Source organism: Lacerta agilis, chromosome 10 (genome assembly GCF_009819535.1).
Source record: "Lacerta agilis isolate rLacAgi1 chromosome 10, rLacAgi1.pri, whole genome shotgun sequence".
In the NCBI taxonomy this organism is placed as follows: domain Eukaryota; kingdom Metazoa; phylum Chordata; class Lepidosauria; order Squamata; family Lacertidae; genus Lacerta; species Lacerta agilis.
This window is the reverse complement of record NC_046321.1, coordinates 65,666,447-65,689,851: the sequence shown is the minus strand read 5'-3', so window position 1 is coordinate 65,689,851 and position 23,405 is coordinate 65,666,447. Positions and strand designations below refer to the sequence as shown.

The 23,405-nt window shown below is 41.5% G+C and overlaps 2 protein-coding genes across 19 annotated transcripts in view; both read left to right on the top strand.

Annotated features, from left to right (window-relative positions):
• MAGI2 (membrane associated guanylate kinase, WW and PDZ domain containing 2) overlaps nucleotides 1-23,405 on the top strand; it is a 600,602-nt gene that overhangs the window by 192,197 nt on the left and 385,000 nt on the right. The window contains exon 1 of one of the 18 annotated variants that reach the window (XM_033162887.1): nucleotides 20,577-20,809. The exons of the other annotated variants lie outside the window; for them this stretch is intronic. The gene's annotated coding sequence lies outside the window, so the exon portion shown is untranslated. Of the gene's footprint in view, nucleotides 1-20,576; nucleotides 20,810-23,405 lie in introns of those variants that run through there. 18 annotated transcript variants of the gene reach the window in all.
• LOC117054246 (ATPase inhibitor, mitochondrial-like) lies at nucleotides 18,566-19,030 on the top strand. Its single transcript, XM_033162896.1, has one exon. It carries the CDS (start codon nucleotides 18,572-18,574, stop codon nucleotides 18,917-18,919), a length of 348 nt encoding a protein of 115 aa, XP_033018787.1. The 5' UTR covers nucleotides 18,566-18,571; the 3' UTR covers nucleotides 18,920-19,030.

The window sequence follows — 23,405 nt, the reverse complement described above, 5'->3', positions numbered from 1 at the left end:
CTGAAATTGGAATCAATTATGACTTGGGTGATTTATCTGCCAGTTAATTATCACCGTGAACACATGACTGCTGAGGTAAGAAGAGGCATTACAGGTAATTAACAGGCTGAAAAACAACCCCAAAAGCTTATCTAATCAGTGATTAGAAAGTACAATTGATAAGGAAGTTCCGAGGTGTTAAAAATATTCATTTTTTATTACTTGTAACTCTCTGTCCTGTGATGGAGATGTGATGTGATAGAGGAGACTGACACAATTTTTCCAAGGCAGAGACTGCCAAGGGAGAGACTTATATAATTCAGTTTCACAAAAATACCATTGAACACTCTACTGATGATTGGTATCATGCAACAATTATTGGATGAACAATTGAAAGAACTCAAAGCCGAGATATGCAGAACGCTGAATGAAAATGGTTCAGAGAAAAACCAGACCAAAGAATTCCCAGGACCTGGGGGAGGAAAGTGTTGCTCAAGATCTACCTGAAGATGAGAGTGAAAAGGCAAAGTGGGAAACAGCAGAGGAGGAAATGATCTCCACACAGGTGTTTGGAGGGCTGAAACCAACAAATGATGGCATTGGGATGCTGTAAGAGAGGAATGGAATTTTGGACAGAGACATTAAGAAACATCCAAGAGATGGCAGAGATAGAGCTAAAAGAGAAAGGCTTGTGTACAAGTTGAAGTGAATGCAGATGAAAAAGCCATCAAGCTTCTGATGATGTGTTTGGAAAATGAATGGAAGAAATGGAAATGGAGTGACCCTTTTCTTTAAATTAAGACAGGAAAACATGACCAACAGGAAATGGGACTAGAAAATATGGAATTGGGTAAGAATTAATGGAGACACAACAAGTAAGTAATTGTGGACTGTTACTCAGATAAGAGTTCTTGCATTCTCTTGGGGGAAAAGTCATTGTACTGGATTGGAGAAAGACTATTCTTGACATTTAGCAATAATAACAGTTGAAGAACCCCTTTTGGACTATTTGTGTGGAAAGAAAACTAAGTGAACTTGAGATATCTGGGACTGAAGATTGGGAAAACACTGCCTAGCAGAATGAGGAACAGCTGGACATTATCCTGGAATCCAGCTACATACTATCCAGGAGTGAATGTTTTGAATATTTTGAATATTCTCTATATACATAATTGGCAGATGGAGAACCGGAAATCCCCCTTATTTATTTATCTTTTAGCGTTCTTTTTATGTTTCTTTTATACAATAGCTTTTGTCTTCTTCTGTTAACTTTACCCATACTCAGAGTTAATGAGGCTACACATAGGAAGGTGATAGAAGGATGATGGACTCTGGCAGGGAAGGGAAGATCTCCCAGGGTAGGAGGCTGGGAGAAGAAAGGGAAGCTCCCAGGTGAGAGCTGAGTGGATGCACCACCTTTTGTGTGGGACAAAGGTTAAGATGCACCTCTGATAGAGGATTTTGTATTTTTTTTCCTTCCACTTCTTCTCTCTGTTTTCTTTCTTTCTTTCTTTGTGTGTTTGGTTGGTTGGTTTTCTCCTTTTTTCTATTTTTATTTAGGTTAGTTTGGATTTTTTTTGTATTCTATGTTGAAAAGTTTCAATAATTTTTTTAAGCTCCAAATATGGACTGCTCAGAGATGTGGGCTTTGGAGGTGGGGGGATTTCTTGTGTGATGGCTCCAACTTGTGCACTGGATTCTACTTCAGAAGACATCTGGATGAGGAAGGAAACATAACAGAAATGTGTTAAGTAATGTGTCCTTGCAGAAGAGAAGCAGCTGAGCTGCATACTAAGGATAGCTCAAGCCCCTGAGGGATTGACTGAGCACTGGGCTTATAATTGCCTATCTCCCACAGTACTCCTTAATTTTCTGTTAAAATTATTCACTTTTTTGTGTTATAATTAATGTCGATGCAGCGGCAGAGTGTATGCCCGCACTGCCCAGAGTAAGCTCATGGGGTGCGCACTTGAGGGGTGTGGGATGCAGAGGGCACCACAGTTCAGGGTAGGAGAAGAGTGGGGAAGCTGCTGTCCACTCTCCTCCTGTTCTCCGCCGCAGGGTCGGGCCTGACCCGGCAGCAGAGGTGCTGCCACCAGGCGCGAGGTGTGCTGCAGCCAAGGAGGGTCCGCCCTTCCGCCTGCTCTCCTCCCCTGGGTCAGGCCTGTCCCAAGGGGGGCGGGCGGTGGAGCTGTGCCAAGCATGAGCGCCACAGCCAAGGTGCAGCTCTTTCTGGCATGGTGCCAGGTTCCAGTGAAGGAGCCTTGCCCTAGGGGTGCCTATTTGTGCCCCCTCTCAAAATTGCCCAACACCCCCTGGTACCCCCCCATGCTACGCCTCTGTGTAGACATAATGTAGGTGTATGTTCTTGCTCAGGTGACTCAAACTCTTAAGTATCAGTGGTAATTTTTCCTAACCTCTAAATTCAATTTGCATATATTGAAAGCTACCTTTGATTTGATCCATGATCTCTGCTTTTTCACACGTTGCTGGAAGGAATTGTAACTGTATAAACCCCGTTGCACTCTAAGCTTTATACAAACAAACAAAACAAAAGAAAAATTCCTGGTTATTTGTTTCATTAGTAACATTCTTCAGATCAAATTTACCTAATCCATGGTTGAGTCTACTAACGGGAAATCAGTTCAGTGAACAAGAATTTATATAACAAAAGAAATGCTCACTTTGGGAATCCTCATAATACTTTGCTCATTGAAAGAACTGCTAACCTCCAGACTTTTTATTTTTTACTCTAATGCTCTGGTGTTTCACTTCGGATTTAGCTGCAAACGAGAGACTCTATAAAGCCCTCTAATCCACCAATCTCCTATTTGCTGAAGTACAAGTTTCATGGTGCCTCAAAGTTTGCTTTATTTCTTGTTATTTTTATTTCTTACACTAATTATCATGGCTGTTATCCATAGGCATGATGCATTTAATTTTATTGCATATTTTGCCATTCTTCGCTTTCTAAACAATTCATCTTGAATATTCATTAATGTCTCTTTATTTTAAGAATTTTAGGCAAGGGTCTGCTTTTCACACCCATTGTCATGATGCAACTATCATTGTTGAGCATTTCGTTTCTTGAAATGTAGCTACACAACTAATATGTTCCTTTTCTGCCTGTCAAGTAACATTATATATTTTTCTTTTCTCAAAAGTTATGGTAAGCTCTTTTGGCTACTGCACCACAGCTAAAGCTATTCAGAGATTAATTTATTTTTTTACCTAGTCAACTGGACAGTCAAAATGCAGTTTTATGTATTTCTGGCAGTACCAATTCATATCTCTAGAAGGGCACTGGTGGACTGGCATTATGTTTGGAACCTTGTTTTCATGGTTCCTAGAGCAGAGGACCCAGGTGGCGCTGTGGGTTAAACCACAGTATCTTGCTGATCAGAAGGTTCGCGGTTCGAATCCCTACCACGGGGTGGGCTCCCTTTGATCGGTCCCAGCTCCTGCCCACCTAGCAGTTCGAAAGCACGTCAAAGTGCAAGTAGATAAATAGGGACCGCTCCGGCGGGAAGGTAAACGGCGTTTCCGTGTGCTGCTCTGGTTCGCCAGAAGCGGCTTTGTCATGCTGGCCACATGACTCGGAAGCTGTCTGCGGACAAACGCCGGCTCCCTCGGCCTATAGAGCGAGATGAGCACCGCAACCCCAGAGTCGGAGATGACTGGACCTGATGGTCAGGGGTCCCTTTACCTTTACCTTTAGAGCAGAGGAAGTTAGCCAGAATCAAAAGGACAAGATGGGGTATATCGAAACAAGTACGTCTGTTTGTTATATCGGTATCACAATCCACAAAGGAATGTACCAAATTGGAATCAATGCAGAGTAGTGTATAAAATGTTGGCCTTGGACCAGAGAAGCCTGGGTTGAAACCCCTGCTTGAGTCACTCAGACATACTCATCCTAACCTACCTTTGTTGTGAGGATAAATTGGGATGTGCTGTCCTGAATTATTTGGAGAAACAGCAGCACTGATAATAGGCTGTGGGGAGAGTCCTAAGGGTCAGATAGAGGTGCTTGGAGGGTTCCCAGGTTCCCCACCGCTGATGTTAAGACTGGCTTGTAATTGCCCTTCTGTGCAACCCCAGTGAGAAAGAGCTCCTTCAGATGGATTGGAAATGGCTGCATGTGGGTCTCTAAAGAGGACTGCAGTATCATTTGTATTCTCTCAACTATGCAGTAGACTAGAGGGACTAGGAAAGGTTTGTTTCTCGCACGGTTGCCTAATTGGACTACTTTGTGTTATAGAGAGCATCCTTACATACAAATGCGAATGGTGTGGTAGCACTTTTGGATAAACTCTTTCATTAAAGGCTCGCATCACAGTCAGTAGAGGATGAACGTACTAGTGGAGGTGCACTTCTAAAGCAGCACTAGCAAATAATTTCTAATCAAGTAAGGAAAGTGACGTCATTCTTGGTAAATGTAAAGTTGCTTTTTTTCTGAATGCAGTGGCCAAGTAATTTTGCTCTGCGGTTGAGAGAAATAACAAGGCTGTTACATCGTTCGTTGTCCAGCTGGACTAGGATGGGCTGCCAGTTTCCTTGTTTAAGGGCACACAGCTTTATGCAGCCCAGTAATCATAATTGCATCCATTCATGTTTCAGTTTGTTCAACTGTGAAGGAATCGGAGTGAAGGGAAAGAACCTTTGTGGGATTTGCATTAATTATATCCAAAATCCCATGGCACTTTTCTTTCTAATGGCCCTGTGTCTCAAGGGCAGGGCTTTTTAAAAGGATCCTAATAGGTCTGGGCATCGGAATCCTATTGCAATTGACTATTCTATGAGTGTCTATAGTACCTTCATTGGTCTCATTGATTTTAAGTTTTGTATTTTAAATATCATAATGCTAATGGTGCACAAATGGTCTAGCTTATACTGCAAGCACCTTTTAAACTAGTCCCGTGTTAAAATCTGTCCTTCAGTTTCTCAGAGGTTTCCATCCACCGTGATGTGAAAGAGCATTGCATTTTTCTGCCTTGTTCTTGGGGCACTTGAGAATTCCGTAAGAATTCCAACAGGTGCAGAGTTCTGAGATTACCTCCTTGATGCAGGTATCTGAGGATGGTATGTGTTTTTTCTTTCTTTCCAATAAACATTTATCCAGCACTCTGAAGTCTCACTGGCTGGCTGCACCTCCTGATATGACAAAAGCCCCTTAAGACTTGCCTCATAATGTCTTTCCCTGGGCTTTAATTGAAGTGCAGACACTTGGAAAGGTTTCAGAGTGAAGACCACAGATGAGATAAGGTCACTAGCCCTCAAATGGGCAATTTGTAGACAATTTTGGATTAACTTAATCAAATATATTTCACTATGAAGTCTTCCAGATCATACTTAAGGGCTTCCCCCCTTTCAATGAATGTCATTGCTTGTTGTTTTTAAGGCCAAAGTACCCATTTTTCAGAACACAGTAACATAATAATGTTGGTTTTTGTTACTACATAGCTTCACTACATAAATAATAGTTTTGTTTTCTGAATATTTAATATCTAAAGAGTTAACGAGACACACCTAAGCCCTGACTAAAGTTTGTCCTTTCAGTAGCTTCAGAGTTCCGATGAAATATGATCTTAGAAATGTTGACATGTATGTGAAAATGGGTTTCTGTTTATGTGAGATGGTGCTCTTAGAGTGAATATATATATATGGAAGAGTGAATATATATAATATGGAAGACTTAATCTTCTAGCGATGTACCTGACAACCAGGCAAAGGCCCAGTTAGTGGGGATATCTGCATTGTTTCTTTTATTTCATTGAATAATAATAATTTCCTATAATATTCATGTATATAAAATATTGAGTGAAAATAATTAGGACTAAAAATGATGTAATAAATAAGAAACCTGTACAGTGGTACCTTGGTTCTCAAACTTAATCCGCTCCGGATGTCCGTTCCAAAACTAAAGTGTTCCAAAACCAAGGCATGCTTTCCCATAGAAAGTTATGCAAAATTGATTAATCCATTCCAGACTTTTAAAAACAACCCCTAAAAAAGCAATTTAGCATGAATTTCACTATCTAACGATACCATTGATCCATAAAATGAGAGCAATAAGCAATGTACTGCAGTCACACAATCAATCAATCAATCAATCAGTAGCTGAACTGGGTTCCACACAGTCACAAAAACAAAACAAAACAGCCGCAAAAACAAAATCACAAAATATATAGAAAAAACAGACAGACCTCAGCATAACACTCAAAACAGAAGCATAACACTCAAAACGGAGTATGTTCGTCTCCTGAAAAAGGTTCGCAAACTGGAACAGTTACTTCCAGGGTTGCAGTGTTTGGGTTCCAATTTGTTTGAGAACCAAGGCATTTGAGAACCAAGGTACCACTGTATCTTGATTGCTATTAATGTTTTTTATATGACAGTTCTATATGCTGGAAACTGAGGCAATAGGGTAATGTATTACCAAAAGATCACATAATAATTCTAACCACCTATTTTCAGTGACTTTATGAAAGATGGATTCCCATTTCCTAATCTTGTGGGTAAGGCCCAGTGTGCTCAGAGCACAAGCCAACCCTTATATGGACTTTGCTAACAAATCACACTTCGAAATGTACATTTATTTGGTTTAAATCATTTATATCCCACTCTTCATCCCTAAAGATAACAGAGTGAAATGCACTAAAACACAAAGAGAGAAAGGAAAACCTTAAAGTAAAAATATCTGGGAAAGCTCAGAAGCCTGAGGTTTTAACTACCCTCCTAAATGCAAGCAGTGAAGGAAACAACATTTTACTTCACAACTATTTATATGACTTCTGTGATCCATTTGGGTAGCCTTCATAAACTGACTCGTCTTCCATGAAATTTTCCTAAAATACACAAAAGGCTGTTTCTCTATTTATTATCAATTTTGTATAATTGTATAATATATACACACAACAGGTGAAGGATACAAGAGAGACCTTAGTTCCAAATGGTAGGTTTTGGTAACCAAGGTTTCAAGATCCCTGTTGTAGCTTGGCTGTGCCTTAGAGCTTCTAGGCACACCCTTTAGAGAGATGAGTGACACGAAAAGGGGAGTCCGAGAAGTTCCCTGGAACAGGACTTTATAGAGCCCAACTTTCAGCTAGTCCACAGAGCCACAGCTTCCAAAAGAGGGTGGCAAGAAACAAAAGACATATTGCCTCACACTGGCATCCTTCAGGAGAAACAAAATCGAAAATTCTTTCTAGTAGCACCTTAGAGACCAACTGAGTTTGTTCCTGGTATGAGCTTTCGTGTGCATGCACACTTCTTCAGATACCTGAAGAAGTGTGCATGCACACGAAAGCTCATACCAGGAACAAACTCAGTTGGTCTCTAAGGTGCTACTAGAAAGAATTTTCGATTTTGTTTTGACTATGGCAGACCAACACGGCTACCCACCTGTAACTGATCCTTCAGGAGAGTTTTGGAAGACTACAGCCCAGCCTGGGCTGGTGTGGTGGCCTCAAGGAAGAACAACTTGCTCCTGTCATGCCATTCTCGTATAACAAAGGAAGGGAAACTAGTCTTCCTGACCTGGAAATCACACTCCCTCTTCCACCCTTCTTCCCAGCACTTACACAACTGTGAGTTTCATACTCCGTATGATTTATTTTTACAAACATTAAAGATTAAATGATATATAAATGCCTCAAACCAACCAACAAACCAACAATGAAACTGATGTTTGCAATTAAATAGCAATCTGAAATCCCTGAATGATGCTGGTGTTGTTTCATCAAACCTCCCACCCTCCTTTAACCTGATGAGCTCCATTTAACACAAAAGAATTTACTTTTCAGTAGACATGTATAGGTTATTACTGTAAACCAGTTTGTGTGGCCATTTGCTTTTTTATCATTTTTATTTTTAAAGGAGGGAATGCAAGAGAAAGCAAAAATACCAAGTTTATGTTTAAAGCACTCAAAATCGTTATTATTTGTCCAGACAGACCTAAACCTTTCCCCATATCACCTGGCCGGAAGTGTGGGGAGGTAAAAAAACTGAATCTGGCTATATCTGTTATAACAAGAAGTCACCCTCCATAGCAAATGCTATTGACTCCTAAATAGGAAAAACTAACTTTAAACTTGAACTGATACATCCAGAGGTTACTTATAATTCTGTGATTATTATTTTTTGGCTCATTCCCTGATTAAGGGTTAGATCATTTCCCACATGGTGAGATAATAAACCTAAGGTGAGATAATAAGCATTTAAGGACTCTGGGCAATACAAGAAAATAGCCATATAATTTGCATAAGAGAGGAAAGAGTTCATCATCCGGAAGCAGGGAGAAACAATAATTGTTTTAAAAGCTAGCTGATGGTGTAGCTGTTCAAGGTCCTGAAACCTTGATATGTTCCTGCAACATTCTCCCTGCTTGAATATTATGCTTTTCATCTTATGCCCTTGTTTGAGATCCCTGGCCTTCTAAATTTAGGTAGATCATGCCTAGAAAGGGCTTTCCCCCCCAGTTGTGGTATTTGTATGCAGAAAGCTCTTCCTGCGGAAGCCCACCCAGCACCAAATTCAATGCCCTTCTAGCATAAATTGAAATAAATCCTTGCAATGCCTGACCAATACAGATATTTTATGATAATGCCCTAAGAGACAGTATTTGGTATCTCACATCCTAAATACTATTGGTTGACACCTGGCACATAATTATTTAGGTTTGGTTAAATGAGTTCAAATTAATAATTGTGTCATGAAGAAATAAGTTGTTGCTGATATGAGAAAAGTGCAAGTTTGAAAACAAAGTGAGCCCGTATAAACACAGACTGATAGAGTCGTGTATTCAAGCAAATTATTTTGTAGGTGCTGTGGGGAGGTTTTGTTTTAATTGTAACTGTCAATACTCACACTCCTGGTACAGTGCAGTGTCTGTTTTTTATTATTAAACCCATCTTATTATGGGCCCTCAAACTCTCATAGACAAAGCAAGCTGTGTCAATGCAATGTTACTTTTCTAGAGCTAATGCTAAGTTAATCACTGATTCTGTTAGGCGTGCACACGGGGGTGTGCTTCACTTGTTTGCTAGAGGGAGAGCAAAACATATTAGTGTTAATTATTACAATTTCAATTCCCAGATCACCTGCCTGAAAATTACAGAGCGAGTTCTGTACAGGCACTAATCTACTATCCATCCTCATGACTGGGTAGTCTATTAGCATCCAGAGCTATGCCGGACATGCTAGGCAAAATCTGCCAGAAAGGCAGTTCTTGAATGGTCACATCAGCATTATTAGCAGAAAATTCATCTGTATTTTTTAGCAATTAAACATTGCTGGAATTGATTGGATTTAAACATTCATTCATCCAGGGAGTAAAATATCTAATTTGTAAGTGAGCTGTTTTTAACTGAATCCATTTTAATGCTGATTCCTGGGCTATTAGAAAAAGCAAGATCAATAAATCCACAGGCCGTAATGGGAAATGCACCTAATTAAAGATATGTTTGATTTATCAACACTGTTGACAGCTGTAACCACAAAATGGAGAAGTGGAAATGCATGGATTAAATGGTTACATATTGTGTTAACCTAATCACTAAAATAAATTTAAAAATACTATGCGTTCATACAACGTAGACCACTTTCCCATTATTGTGAACTTTACATGTTCTCCCAGGCACAAGGGAGCATCTCATCCATGAGTACACCTGTGCAGCTGGGGAAATGTTTAAATGTGACTAGGGCTGATTGCAGGGTCTTCCCCCACAAAAATCAACATCCTGGTGGGAGAGAGATTCTGTGTGACATGTTGCCATATGTTTGGATCATTTATATGACTGCTCAGCCATCTGGGAGCCACTCATTGATGTGTGAGAACATGTGAAAAACTCAATGTCCTGCCACAATTTTCACTAGATATATGGTAAAATTAACCTTACACCTTGGCAGGATTATACAGATAATCCAGCTAATTCATATTTATCCTGAACTAAAAATCCCTAAGAACTTTAGCCTTTCTTCCCCCTCTTATTCACTCTTTTTAAATACCTTTTCCAGATCAATAATATCCTTTGGAGCATGAGTTTAAGTGGAACTGTACTTTGTACTTCAAGTCTGCTGTGAAAACTCTGTAGCACGAGGTTCTCAGAATCAGATTGGTCTGTTATGCTTGGAGGATTTCTCCAAAACATAAATGGTAGAGGCCATTTATTTTGTATGTCCTTCACATTGTTTCCATTCCTACAGCCTTATGAAAATGGCGACCAATCTGTACAGTGGTACCTCGGGTTACAGATGCTTCAGGTTACAGATGCTTCAGGTTACAGACTCCGCTAACCCAGAAATAGTACCTTGGGTTAAGAACTTTGCTTCAGGATGAGAACAGAAATTGTGCGTTGGCGGTGTAGCGGCAGTGGGAGGCCCCATTAGCTAAAGTGGTACCTCAGGTTAAGAACAGTTTCAGGTTAAGAATGGACCTCTAGAAGGAATTAAGTTCTTAACCCGAGGTACCACTGTATTTTGATACATGGATGAAAAATTACACTATATTTAACACTTAATGCATTATTATTGTGCATACTTAATAATACAGTTTCTCTAGTCCTGTAAACAGATTGTCAAGTGTGTATTCCACCCCTCCCCATACAGTCACAGATGGAGAAGGACATGCCTATAATAGCTTCAAATAAAATCTGTGTACCCACTGAAAAGCATTTTTCAAATGTAGGTCACCCATTGTGAGAACTTGCTAGATGAGCAAGATGGAAATTTTAATTTGTTTTACAATACCAATATCAAATTGTGTGCTTTTTATTAAAGTAATTGCGTTGCAGTGTAATAAAAGCAATTGTCACCATTCTGTTCTGCTCTCCCTTTTGTAGAAGAAGAATTAATAAGAAGGTGGTGTGTAACTCAGTCAAGTGTCATTGAAAGTGAGATACTTTGGATGCTAGATTTGGGCTTAGGTGAGCTAAAGTGACATTTCTACTCAGTCATGTACTAACAGTAGGCTAGACTTTGGCTACTCAGTATCTCTCCAGTTCAGTCCCAGTAGGCAGTTTACTGCTTGTTGGCTGAATGCAGTAAATATTGTATGATACATTATATTTTAGGGTGCCTAACTACACATTACTAAAGAAATTTCTGATAGCCTATTTTCTTAAAAGCACCCATAGGGTAGACAGTTTGACTTGTGGATTTGGAGCTGGAGCCGGGAGAGGAATATGTTAACACCAAGGTCCTTGTACAAATCATTCCTTCCTGGTGCTACTATTAAGTCCTGGGAGGAAAATGTAAAATGCTCATGTTGTGCCCATGTGTTCCCCCCCCCCTCCATTCCTAATAGCATTTGTGCTGAATCACCTCCCCGCCCCACCATTCGCAGTTGCTTTTAGGAAATAATAATTAAAAATAGTTTCTCTCCCGTGGAATTTGCAGTTTGGCATTGTGTAACAATAAATATGCTCCACAAATGATACCACATGAATTCCAGCAGAATGGGAAGCCTCAAGGATGCTGGTCCTCAGTATTATGAACCATAGGCTGTTCCTTGTAAAAGCAATGAAAACAAACTTTTAACATTTGGAATATCCCAAATGAGCCCATTGCTGTTGTGACTTAACAGATTACTGGTAGCAGATTACTGGTAGCAGATTACTGGTAGTTGCAGGAGTTCAGGACCCTGGTTAGCTCTTTCCAGGAAGAGGCTGGATGCAAAGCACTATGAGCCGCTGCTAAGGTATTTGCCTCCGCTCTAGGCTGCAGCCAGGCATGGGCTTTTATAGCCCTGCAACTGAGGGATTGCTTCTAGCTCTTTACCCCTTTGAGAGAAGCTGTTGACCTTGTGCCCTGTTACTTAGGCATGGGCTCCTGTTGGCCTATGATCTTCCTGCTGCCCCTGACTGTCTGGTAGTACTGGCTCAGCAACGTGTGGCTAGTAGGTTTACTGTGTTCTGAATTTCCATGTATGACCACTCAGACATGAGTTTCCTAGAAGAGCCACAACATAGGCCAAACACAGATGTATGCGCACATGTGTACAAACCTAGAGCAGCAGTCATGCATAATGTTCTGGGCTGAGTAGTGAGACAAAGAACTTCTGCATGTTCAGAGTTAAGCCCATTACCCAGTACCTCACAATTCTGGGTTAGGAGGTATATTATTCTTTTTAAATATGCTGAAACTACTGAGAGCCCAGCTGAAGAATGTGAAAAAGATTCAGTAGCTCACACAACCTCTCCCATAAAGCAGCAGTAGAGATCCATGCCAAACTTCTGCATATTGGAATTTCTCCTTCTGAAGTCCTGAATTTAGAATTGATTTCCGCAAAAAAAACTTATCAATTTGAGACTAGACGATATCGAACTGCAGCATAATCATATGTTGGGGGGGGAGTATGTTCCCCCCGGCATTTGGGTATTACATCTACGCAGTATCTCCCATCTTACTTCTCATCCCTTACCACTGCAAAACATCGTTTTGCGTTTATTAAGGCAAGGTTTAATGCCTTTCCTTCCGGGGTCATGTCACATAGATTCTCTAGGGGCCGTGTATCAGATTTATGCTCGTGTGATGAGTTGTCGAGGGAATCCCTCCTGCATATTGTTTTTATCTGCCCTTTATACAGTGATGTCAGGAGAAATTTGTTGAGCCCACTGGTCCAAAAATTCTCTGGACTTCCAGTTGAGATCCAGCTTACCCTTTTACTCCAGGATTCTAACCCAACAGTAACCTTGCAAGTGGCAAGGTATCTGACTTTGGTTCTGAACTATAAGAGGCGAAATGGCCTATTACAGGAATCCTAATGGTTCTTTTCCACCCCCTTTGGGCCTATAACTCCTGATAGTATCATAGGTTGAATTTATATTTATTTCTCCTGATTGTAAATATTTTATGTTATTATTTTTATTTTAATGTAATTATTTTAGCTGTTTTTGCATGGATTGAAAGGCAGGTATGATTTGCGTGTCTATTTATGTATGAGCTTATAGCTGCAATAAAGTTTTATTATTATTATTATACTTAAGCAGCGGTAGAGTATGTCAGGGATTTCTTTCTTAGGAATGGACGCATCTTCATTGCTGAAAGAAAGATGGAATGGAACTTTCTAGCCAACCACAAGATGCTTGCACTTGGTTCCACAAGGAACTAATCTGTGAGATTTTCACCAGTCAATGAGTCACAGGTTGAAAAAACTGATCCTGAAAGGATGAAGTGTAATCATGATACCATACAATACATTGGTTTGGATCTCAGCAAAAGGTTTTCCAATGAGTGTGATGGATGTCTTTTATTTTCCCTGTTTATAATGGTGTGAAATTGTACAAAGGAACATTTGGGCACTTTAATATAAACCAAGTTAAAGAAATAATATATTCCCATGGTTTCACTGTTCTTAGTGTAATTTACAAGCACTGAGACTCCTTTCCACCTCAGCATGTTATTTATTTATTTGTTTTTTTCTATTAATAAAATATAATTACAAGCCCCCAAACGAGTGTAGTGAATTACAAAGTGAACATAACCACAGATTTCTTCACAGGAAATATATACTATCACCCACCCTTACTCAACTCAAAATTCTGAAAAATAAGAAAACAAGAAAGAACTAGCAGGATATTATTCAAATCAGTGGGATGGAAATATTGTGCACCCTTACATTAATTATGCCTGAAGGGTTGACCTCAATCCCAAGAGCACTTCCTAAGAGCAATAACCAGCAGCAGTACTATATGTTCTCAGGCTTAAGATCACAGTGGATGATGCTGAGCTCAGGTATTGCCAGGACGTGTAGTGCATTATTTGAAATATTTTGATTCCTGAAATCAAACAAAACTTGTCTTAGCCACTCAACTTTTATTGTCATTTCATGTTGCAAATATAAATTCAAAATATTTAACTTGAACAGAAATAATGTTAATAAAATAACCGTGCATTTTTTTTCAAACTCCTTTTAGCTGCTATCAGCTACAAATAAAATCTTTTATAGGAATTTTATGGGTGGCATATGATCGTAAAAGAATACACTGCTTTGGTTAGTAGTGCTGCAAATGGTGCAAATAGTTGTGAAAGATGTCTACAAAGAGTATTTAATGTACAGCGCCTGAATAATTTGGTAACATTTGTCCGCTGTACTGTTGTTGAAATCAGAGCACTGCTTTTTTTAAAATAAAGCTAGTTCTGTGGAACTGCATGTGTGTTGTAATAATAACTAAATATTGTAAAATAGTTGGTTGCTAATTCTTTAAGATTTGGGCTCTCCATAGGCTCTGCATGGCTGCTGTTGGAATTGAATGCTAGATTAGATGGGTCTTTCATCTGATTCAGTAAGGTACTTCATAATTGCATTGTTTGGGCTGCAACCCTTGTTGTTGTTTAGTCGTTTTGTCATGTCCAACTCTTCGTGACCCCATGGACCAGAGCACGCCAGGCACCCCTATCCTCCACTGCCTCCCGCAGTTTGGCCAAACTCATGCCAGTCGCTTCGAAGACACTGTCCAACCATCCCATCCTCTGTTGTCCCCTTCTCCTTGTGCCTTCCATCTTTCCCAACGTCAGGGTCTTTTCCAGGGAGTCTTATCTTCTCATGAGGTGGCCAAAGTACTGGAGCCTCAACTTCAGGATCTCTCCTTCTAGTGAGCAGTCAGGGCTGATTTCTTTAAGGATGGATAAGTTTGATCGTTTTGCAGTCCACGGGACTCTCAAGAGTCTCCTCCAGCCCCATAATTCAAAAGCATCAATTCTTCGGCGATCAGCCTTCTTTATGGTCCAGCTCTCACTTCCATACATTACTACTGGGAAAACCATAGCTTTAACAATACGGACCTTTGTTGGCAAGGTGCAACCCTAAGGCTACCCATTTCCTGAGTACCTTATAAGCACTTTCAATTTCTATTCTACTGGGTTATTTTTCATTTCTGTTATCGGTCACTGCTCCACCTGCCCCTCAGAAAGCAGGAGTCAGTTCAGCCACATACCGAAACTTCTCACCTGATCACAAAATAGCCTTTGTTTATATTATCTTTGCTTTTCTAGAGTTTCCAAATCTTGCGACATGTGCACAACCATCGTTAGATCATTATCATTAGATCAGAACAAGCAGCATTTACCTGAGCTACTTGCTAGCTCAGGAAGGCTCTCCTCCAGAAAATGTGGAGAGTCTATCAATAGGAGTGGTCTCAAAGATCACTGTAAACTCTTGTTGACTAGCTGGCTGTGCCTATGACTGTGTGCATTGAATAAATACATTTAGGATTCTGGGGTGAGGCAAGTGTGAACACCCATGCATCTAAGCCAAGGGTCAGCAAACCTTTTCAGCAGGGGGCCAGCTCACTGTCCCTCAGACATTGTGGGGGGCCGGACTATATTTTGAAGAAAAAGAATGAACGAATTCCTATGCCCCACAAATAACCCAGAGGTGCATTTTAAGTAAAAGCACACATTCTACTCATGTAAAAACACGCTGATTCCTAGACCGTCCATAGGCCAGATTTAGACGGCGAATGGGCCGGATCTGGACCTCAGGCCTTAGTTTGCCTACCCATGATCCAAGCCTTAGAAAGGACATGATATTTTTCCATTGCATTTTCCCTTTTAACGGGGAACCCCTTTCTAAGCCTGAGACAGACTTCAGACTGTTTGCTTCATTTTCATTTAAAAGTATCCTGTAAGTGTGGCATAGGGAGAACAGTATTAGACTACGGCTGGGAAGACTCAGATTCAAATCCTCTCTCATGTAGCTCACTGGTTGACTTTGGGCAAGACAATCAAGCTTGAGGGGGCTGAGAAAACTAGGAACAATATAGTACTAGGTACAGTACATTTTGGGTATTGCGCATAGAGCAAAAATTGTGTATAGTCAAAACACATTGGGTTCAATAGCGGGTGGGATTGCCAAAGTCATTTTTCCTGCCCGCTTTCTTTTATTATTATTATTTTAAATATGTTTTATTGATTTTCCAATATTGATCCAGTAGCAGTCTCATTATAACAATACCAATTTTATCCAGTTAATACAATTATTAATGTCAATTATTCAAAGGTTAAATTATACAATTTAATCAAACTGGCCTCCTCTTTTGCTAGATTTGATGGCCTTGTTCTTCTACATTTTTTCTGCGTTCCAAAATCTTAATAATTTCTATTATATTACATTCAGATATAATAATCCCTTATGAAACAACTACAATCTTGTGATTTCATTCGTGTTGGTATATTAGGTAATTTAGAAAGTCTCAAGTGAGGAACTCTAACTGTAATCCTTATTCTTTCCTGCACATGACAATCCCCCCCCCCCCCGATGTTTTCCTGTCCATATAGGATGTTATATCCTTCATTCCTACAACTGTTGATGGTTCCCGTCATGCCTTGGGAGAAGTGGTTATCACAGAGTTTCAAAAGTCACTGCATTACTTCGGCCCATGATTTGGCTTCCAGTAAACAAGCCATCTTCACCATTTTTCCAGCCTAGGAAGAACGGTCTGAATCCAGATTGCAGAAATTAATCCAAAAGCTTCTATTCCTGCAGCTAGTAGACCCCTTTCCTCCCTGCCACTGACTTATGGCCAATTGTCCTTATCTCAAACACATTCCTTTGTGGATAATGGAGGCTAGGGAGAACTTTGCTCCATATTTTCAAAGTGTAGCACCCCCCCTTTCCCTCTCAGTTCCTTTCTCTCATACATGCAGTTCCAGTTTTGTTAAATTCCATATTTATATTCCAATTTCTTCCATCCTCACTTGTACAGATTTTTAAAAACAAAATCAAAAAACAAGATTGCATTCCAGGGAAGAATGTTGTATCATAAATGCAGAGAAAAACTTTGATAAAAGCAAACCGTGGGCTCCCCTCCCCCCATCGTCTCTTTCACCGAATGAAATCCCCTCTCAATCTAAACATTTTAAATCCTTGTAGCTGGGTTCATTTTCGCAGTTTCTTATCTCATCATTTCTAGCATGCGCCTGTATTTTACTCCATTAAAAAAAAACAACCAATTAGCAGAGTAACCTGTGCTTCCAGGAACAGGATTGGGGGTTGCGGCAGCCGGAGTGCTCCATGCACCCAGTGCCTTTGCCTGCCCTGGCATTCCATGGGGAAGTGAGTGCCAGACCGCCAAGCAAACTCTGGGTGAGAGCCAGATTCCTCTCCCAACCAAAGAGGAATGCAGAAAATGCTATTCCCCCATCATTTTCTGTTTATCTCCGTCTGTCTCTCTCTGGGGTGTTGGGATGTTGAGAGAGGCGTCCATCCCCTGGTGCACAGGAAACAGGAAGCCTTTCCTGCTCACTTTCCACCCCCTTTAATTAATTAATTAATTAATTATTAGTAGTAATAGTATTGCCATGCACATAAAGCTGAATGGGCACAAAATACCGGTAAGTGTGCATAAGTTGTGTGCTTACTGTATGCTGCCTGAATCTCGTTGGGAAAAAGGTGGGATATATATTAAAAGTGTAGTGTAATGTAATGTAGATGCACTTCTAAACCTTTCCCACGTTACAGTTTTCAGGATTGAGGGTGACTTGATAGAAGGAAGCTATGACACATTACTGTAACATGAAAAAGGAGTATAAAGACCATAACGTTGTCTTAGGCTGTAGCATTACTGAGGGCTTATTCTCGTGACTCCATGTGTGGTGGAACATTGTATGGCTTCCCTCAGTAACAATTCATATAGAGGTAGGCTATTGTCCAGTCAAACACTGCAGTTGTAACGTTTGTATAACAACCAGTTAAGTCCAGTCATTATGTGGTTACTTTCTACACAAATGTTGTCTATCTCAACAACATATATTCAGCTCACATCCCCATGATCAACCTCCACTACACTACTGTTTCCAAGATTTATGTCAGCTGAGGTGTTGTTGTTGTTGTTGTTGTTGTTGTTCAGTTGTTCAGTCGTGTCCGACTCTTTGTGACCCCATGGACCTGAGCACGCCAGGCACCCCTATCTTTCACTGCCTCCTGCAGTTTGGCCAAACTCATGCCAGTCGCTTTGAGAACACTGTCCAACCATCTCATCCTCTGTCGTCCCCTTCTCCTTGTGCCCTCCATCTTTCCCAACATCAGGGTCTTTTCCAGGGAGTCTTCTCTTCTCATGAGGTGGCCAAAGTACTGGATCCTCAACTTCAGGATCTGCCCTTCCAGTGAGCACCCAGGGCTGACTTCTTTAAGGATGGATAAGTTTGATCTTTTTGCAGTCCATGGGACTCTCAAGAGTCTCCTCCAGCACCATAATTCAAAAGCATCAATTCTTCGACGATCAGTCTTCTTTATGGTCCAGCTCTCACATCCATACATTACTACTGGGAAAACCATAGCTTTAACTATACGGACCTTTGTCGGCAAGGTGATGTCTCTGCTTTTTAAGATGCTGTCTAGGTTTGTCATTGCTTTCCTCCCAAGAAGCAGGCGTCTTCTAATTTCGTGACTGCTGTCACCACCTGCAGAGATCATGGAGCCCAAGAATGTAAAATCTCTCACTGCCTCCATTTCTTCCCCTTCTATTTGCCAGGAGGTGATGGGACCAGTGGCCATGATCTTTGTTTGTTTTGAGGTGTACTTTTTCTGAATTCAAATTGGTACTGCACTTTATTCTTACTGTAAAAAAGCTTTATCATTGGCAGACTTGAGATGGCTGGGGTGGGTTCCGTACTGAGGTGTGGTTTTCGAGGAGCCCTGGTGTTGCCTCAGCAACAGCGGGCCTGGACCTCTGGCGCTGACCAGCTGGCCGAGCTGGGCAAAGGGGCTGGGAAGGGCGGCAGCGGAGGCAGGACTGTCCGTGAGGCTGGCGGGGCCTTTGGGAAGTGGGAAGCCGCCATGGAGGAGTGCTACCTCAGGGAGAAAGAGAGAGAACAGTTGGCAGAATTGAAAAAACATCATGAAGATGAAATACAACATTGGAAGAAAGAAATAGAGCACCTGCAGAAGGAAATTGAACGTCATAAGTACAAGATCAAGAAGCTTACTGATGATGATTAAGTAAATTCAGACCTTATTGGTGTGAGATGTATCTGGCATTGCTTTAAAAATGGTGTCTGCTGACATACAAGGTCTTGCTCTTATCACAGTGTGAAATAAACAACTCACTCTAAAAAAAAAGAAGCTTTATCATAAAGGTTTCAGACTCTTCCCACACCCCACCCTGAAAGGATCCCTGCTTTTCTGTTTCTTCAGAAGGTGCTGATCCAGGCATATTTCTGGATTGGGAAACCCAGAGGATAAACTCCTGCAGAACCAGAGGTAACGTGCTCCTCTGAGGGGATATTATTTTGCTGCATCTCTGCTTGGAAATGATTGAATCATTCGATCACCCCCAGTGCAGAAGCACAGTTGAAGTACCGGCCTCCAGCTGAGCCTCATTGGAGGAAAGCAAGGCCAGCACAGCGATACCTGCAGAAATGTACCTGTCAGCCACCTCTGCATATAGTTACTTTGAGCTCACCAGTGCTCCCAGGGTGGCATGATGGACTAGGGAGCAGGAAGGCCCAGGTCCAAATCTGCCCTCAACCGCAATAGTTACTGGGTGTTCTTGGCCTTGTCACGCCCTCACAGCCTAAGCTGCCACACAAGGGTGTTGTGAGGATGCAAGCAGGGAGCCATGAACACCACCCTGAGCTACTTGGGAGAGGGGCAGAGTATGACAAATAAAAATGCAATTACTCCAGTATGCAGGTGGTATTTATGTCCTGAATAGAAGTGGTAACCACGACCCAATAGTAGTGTATGAAGGAAGCCCCCTGCCTGCCTTGAAGTAGTCATTTCTAATAGATCTCTCCTTGTCTACCTGAGTGAAAACACTTGGGTTGGTGTCTGTTAATGATTAAAGCTGGGTCTGTTTGTTTTGGTATGCTTGCATCCATGCAAGAGCGATGTATAACATACATGTGTAGTGTGGGGCGTGTCCTCGTGGCACCATGAGCGCGCACACTGGGGGTGAGGTGGGCAATGTGAGGAGGATGCAACAGAGTAGGCACTTGCCCTTCCAATCAGTCTGATTTGAAGGGTGCAGCATGCCTGTTGTGTCCTCCTGGTGCCCTGCCAGCTCCATGCTGCTTTGTGAGGCTGGCATATATTTGGAAAATAATAAAAATTTATTTGGAAAAAAAAACAGACTCACAAAGCAGCGTGGGGCTGTCAGGGGTGGTGTTAGGAGCAAAATGTGCCCCCCAAAAACTGCACCCAGGGCAATGCCCCCCCCCTCGCCCTGCTCACACTACGCCTCTGTGTCCATGCCTGGCTCTTAACAGTGAAAAGTTTAATTATATATCCCCCCCCCCCGTGTGACACTATCTTTCATTGATTTTTCAGGGAGGTGAGGGAGAGTGGGATAAAACACTAATTACCAGCCCTTATAGCTATATTTTTCCTCTTGCTTTGTAATGTAAATGAGCTACCTTTATCTCCTTTTTTTTTTAAAAAAAAGCTTCTATTGGTGTGTCTTCTGCTTTTAAGAGAGGAAGGGGTCACCTGACTGCCACCTCATCGTGCTCTTTTATCTGAGGGAAACCAAGAGGAATAGGTAGAGAGATGGGCACAGGATAGGTCGTCGCTGCTCAGATGCTTAAAGGACCCTGACTGAAGGAGAGCCAGAGTTAGTGGGGGTTGGGGGGAGAGACGGAGAGACTCCGGAGCTGCTGCCTGCTTGCCTTTAGAGAGGAGAGAAAACAAAAGCGCTCAGCTGCAGTTTTGTGTTGCTGTGTCTGGCTTTAGCGGAAAATTCTAGACACCCGCGCTGAAAACTCTCAAGCACAGCCGAAGGCTTCTTCCCTCTCAAGAAGATCATTTTCTTCCCTTACAAATGGGTTGGATCAGTACAGGTGGCCTCACTATCAGGAGAAGGCAGACTGGCTAAATGAGGACCATGGAAAGGTAGGGGAAAGGCTCTGCCTGATTTTCCAGCTCTTATTTCTCTCTCCACTCCTGCCTTCCTTTCCTGTATTCTTGCCTGGAGCCAGTGCTTCCGTTTGGAGACGGGGGTGCTCCAGTTGTGGGGCATTTAAATCCCACATTGCCAGATTGGAATTTGTAGCGCTACCTGTAATTGAACAGATGTGCAACCCAAACTTGATCCTGAGTCTCACTTGGATATATCGAGGGTGTTCGGTATTTGCTGTGAAGCTCTGTGCTGCTTTTCTTCTGCTAACCAACCCCTTTTCACTCAGGAAGTATCAGATAATTGTTATGTAGGAAGCAAAATAAAAAAGCAGAAGAACTAACAATCCAGAGTTCCAGGAAGGCTGAACAGATGCATTGATTATTGGCTCTTTAGCAACAAAGGAAAAATGGACTTTTTGGAGTTTCTTGAGGTGGCAGCAACATGATTAGGAAATGAGGGGCAATTTTATTTTGACTATTTGTTCATTATATGAACGGTCAAGAGGTTAACTTTTGAAGGCTTCCTTCTTCAGCAATGCCAAAATCAGCTTGTTCCTTTAGAGTCACTTTCTGGCTGCTATTAAAAGCAGAGAAACCATTAAAAAATTTTTTTTACTCTGGTTCCCAATGGCTTAAAAGCTAGTGCTGGGGAAGAGCCAGGATTTGGTGTTTCAGACTTCTGTATCCGCTTGAGTGTGACTGTTGTCATGTAAAATAAAAGCTAGCTATATCTAGCAGACCTGAAAGCATTTGTGTTCCTTTCATGGTGAATGGTGGATTTCCTTTTGTTCTTGAACATGCCTTTTGCCTCTGCCTTTTGGAAGAACAACAACAACAAAAAAGCATTGCATCTGAATGCATTGGGGCTTTTTTATTTATTTTAATGTTAGTGAAAGCCATGTATACAAACCTCCCATTGTGTGGTTATGCTCGGCTTGATTCTGAAGTAAACTGGGGGGGGGGATAAATTGGGAAAATAGCTGGCCCTGGGGTAATATTGGATGTTTTTAATCCCTGCCACCTGAAATGCATACAGAAGCTTTGCGTTTAGTGGTAGCTGGCATTCAGCTCCATGCCCCACCAAAATCTGCAACACACAACAGACAGCACCACAGGAGAACAGCAGTAAATCAGATTTGTAATGTGCTCTTTAAATTTTTTCTCCATAAGGGATGACTATCTGGGTCCCCCCTTTGGCCAAGGTAGGATGCAGTTTGACAGTGCACAGAGCACAGAGCAGCAGCATGCTGACATTTTCTCTGGGTACTAGTGAAAAATGGCTCCACATCTCTTCTGTATTTCCATGAAGATGGTCTCTGAGTAGCCATGCATTTCTGTGAAACAATTGTTTGTTTTAATCACTGTGCTTTGCGGAGGCTGCCTGTCTGGTTCATTTCAGTTCCCTTGTTTGAAACCTCTGCTGTGTATTGTCAGGGATACTTGACTGGGAAGTGTGTGGTGGGGGTGGGAGAGGTTGGTGGGCGTTTTTCTCCCCCCCCCCTTGAAGTAGGAACCCATGGCAATACAGTATGACTGCCTCAGTAGACAGGAAATGTTTATTACAGACGGGGCTGTATGAATTCTGCCAACAGCACCACTTCCGACAGTATTAATGGAAAAGAGAAGTGTGTTTAAAATGTACGTGGCTTAGATAATGCACCACCCACTGGAAAGGTGGGGGGTACAAAATGCAAAAACAGCACTTACTGAGAACTGAAAGGCATAAGCACCAATCCTTAGAAGATGGTCAATTTCTGAATGGATAATCATGCTTTTGTGATAACATCGCTGCTAGGGAATTCAAAAGGGAAAGCTCTTGATCGCATACAACTAAACTGTGAGGAAGGGAGAGAGAAATCTTTATTTTATTTTGCTGCAAGACAGACTCATTGATGGAAATCACTGAATCAAAGAGCTATTGAGTACTGGCAAACCTGAAGCATTGTTGTTGGTTTTGTCTATGTATTCTGGATAGCAGAAAACAGGAGGAGAGCTCTTCTGAAAAGCACTGTGTTTAGGGAAAGGAAAGGTAGGGGGTGTAGCCTTGACTGCCTTCCCTTTCCTCCATAATGCCATGTGTGATATGATTTGCTGAGCTGTACTGGAGTTGGCTTAAGAGGAAATGGAATCTCCTTCCCACTCCTGCAGTGCCCAGAAAGAGTTAAAGTGTCACAATAAATAGCTACCAGCAAAAGAGTGGGCTAGAGAAATGGGATGGGTAGCGAGGACATGGTATCCAAAAATAGTGGCTAGATGAATTGATGATTGATCTTTGAATGTGAAATTAGCATTTCCTAAAAACACAAATAACACTCGGTATCGAGGCTACAAAATGCAATAGTTTATATTCAATTTCCGACATGACTGGCAGCAAGCAAGCAATAATTTTCAGAGCTTCTATTCTTGTGGCACAAATGTGGTGCCAATTACTCAGTATAAAAGGCACAACCCTTCAGATGGCTGTTTAGAAATGGTGTAATGTATCAAAACACTCTTCCCCAATGCATGTTTCAATTCGTTTCCACAGAACTAAAAGCCTGAAGGTGCAGTGTAATTCCACTTCATCAGAGAAAATGGTGAAAATGGACCT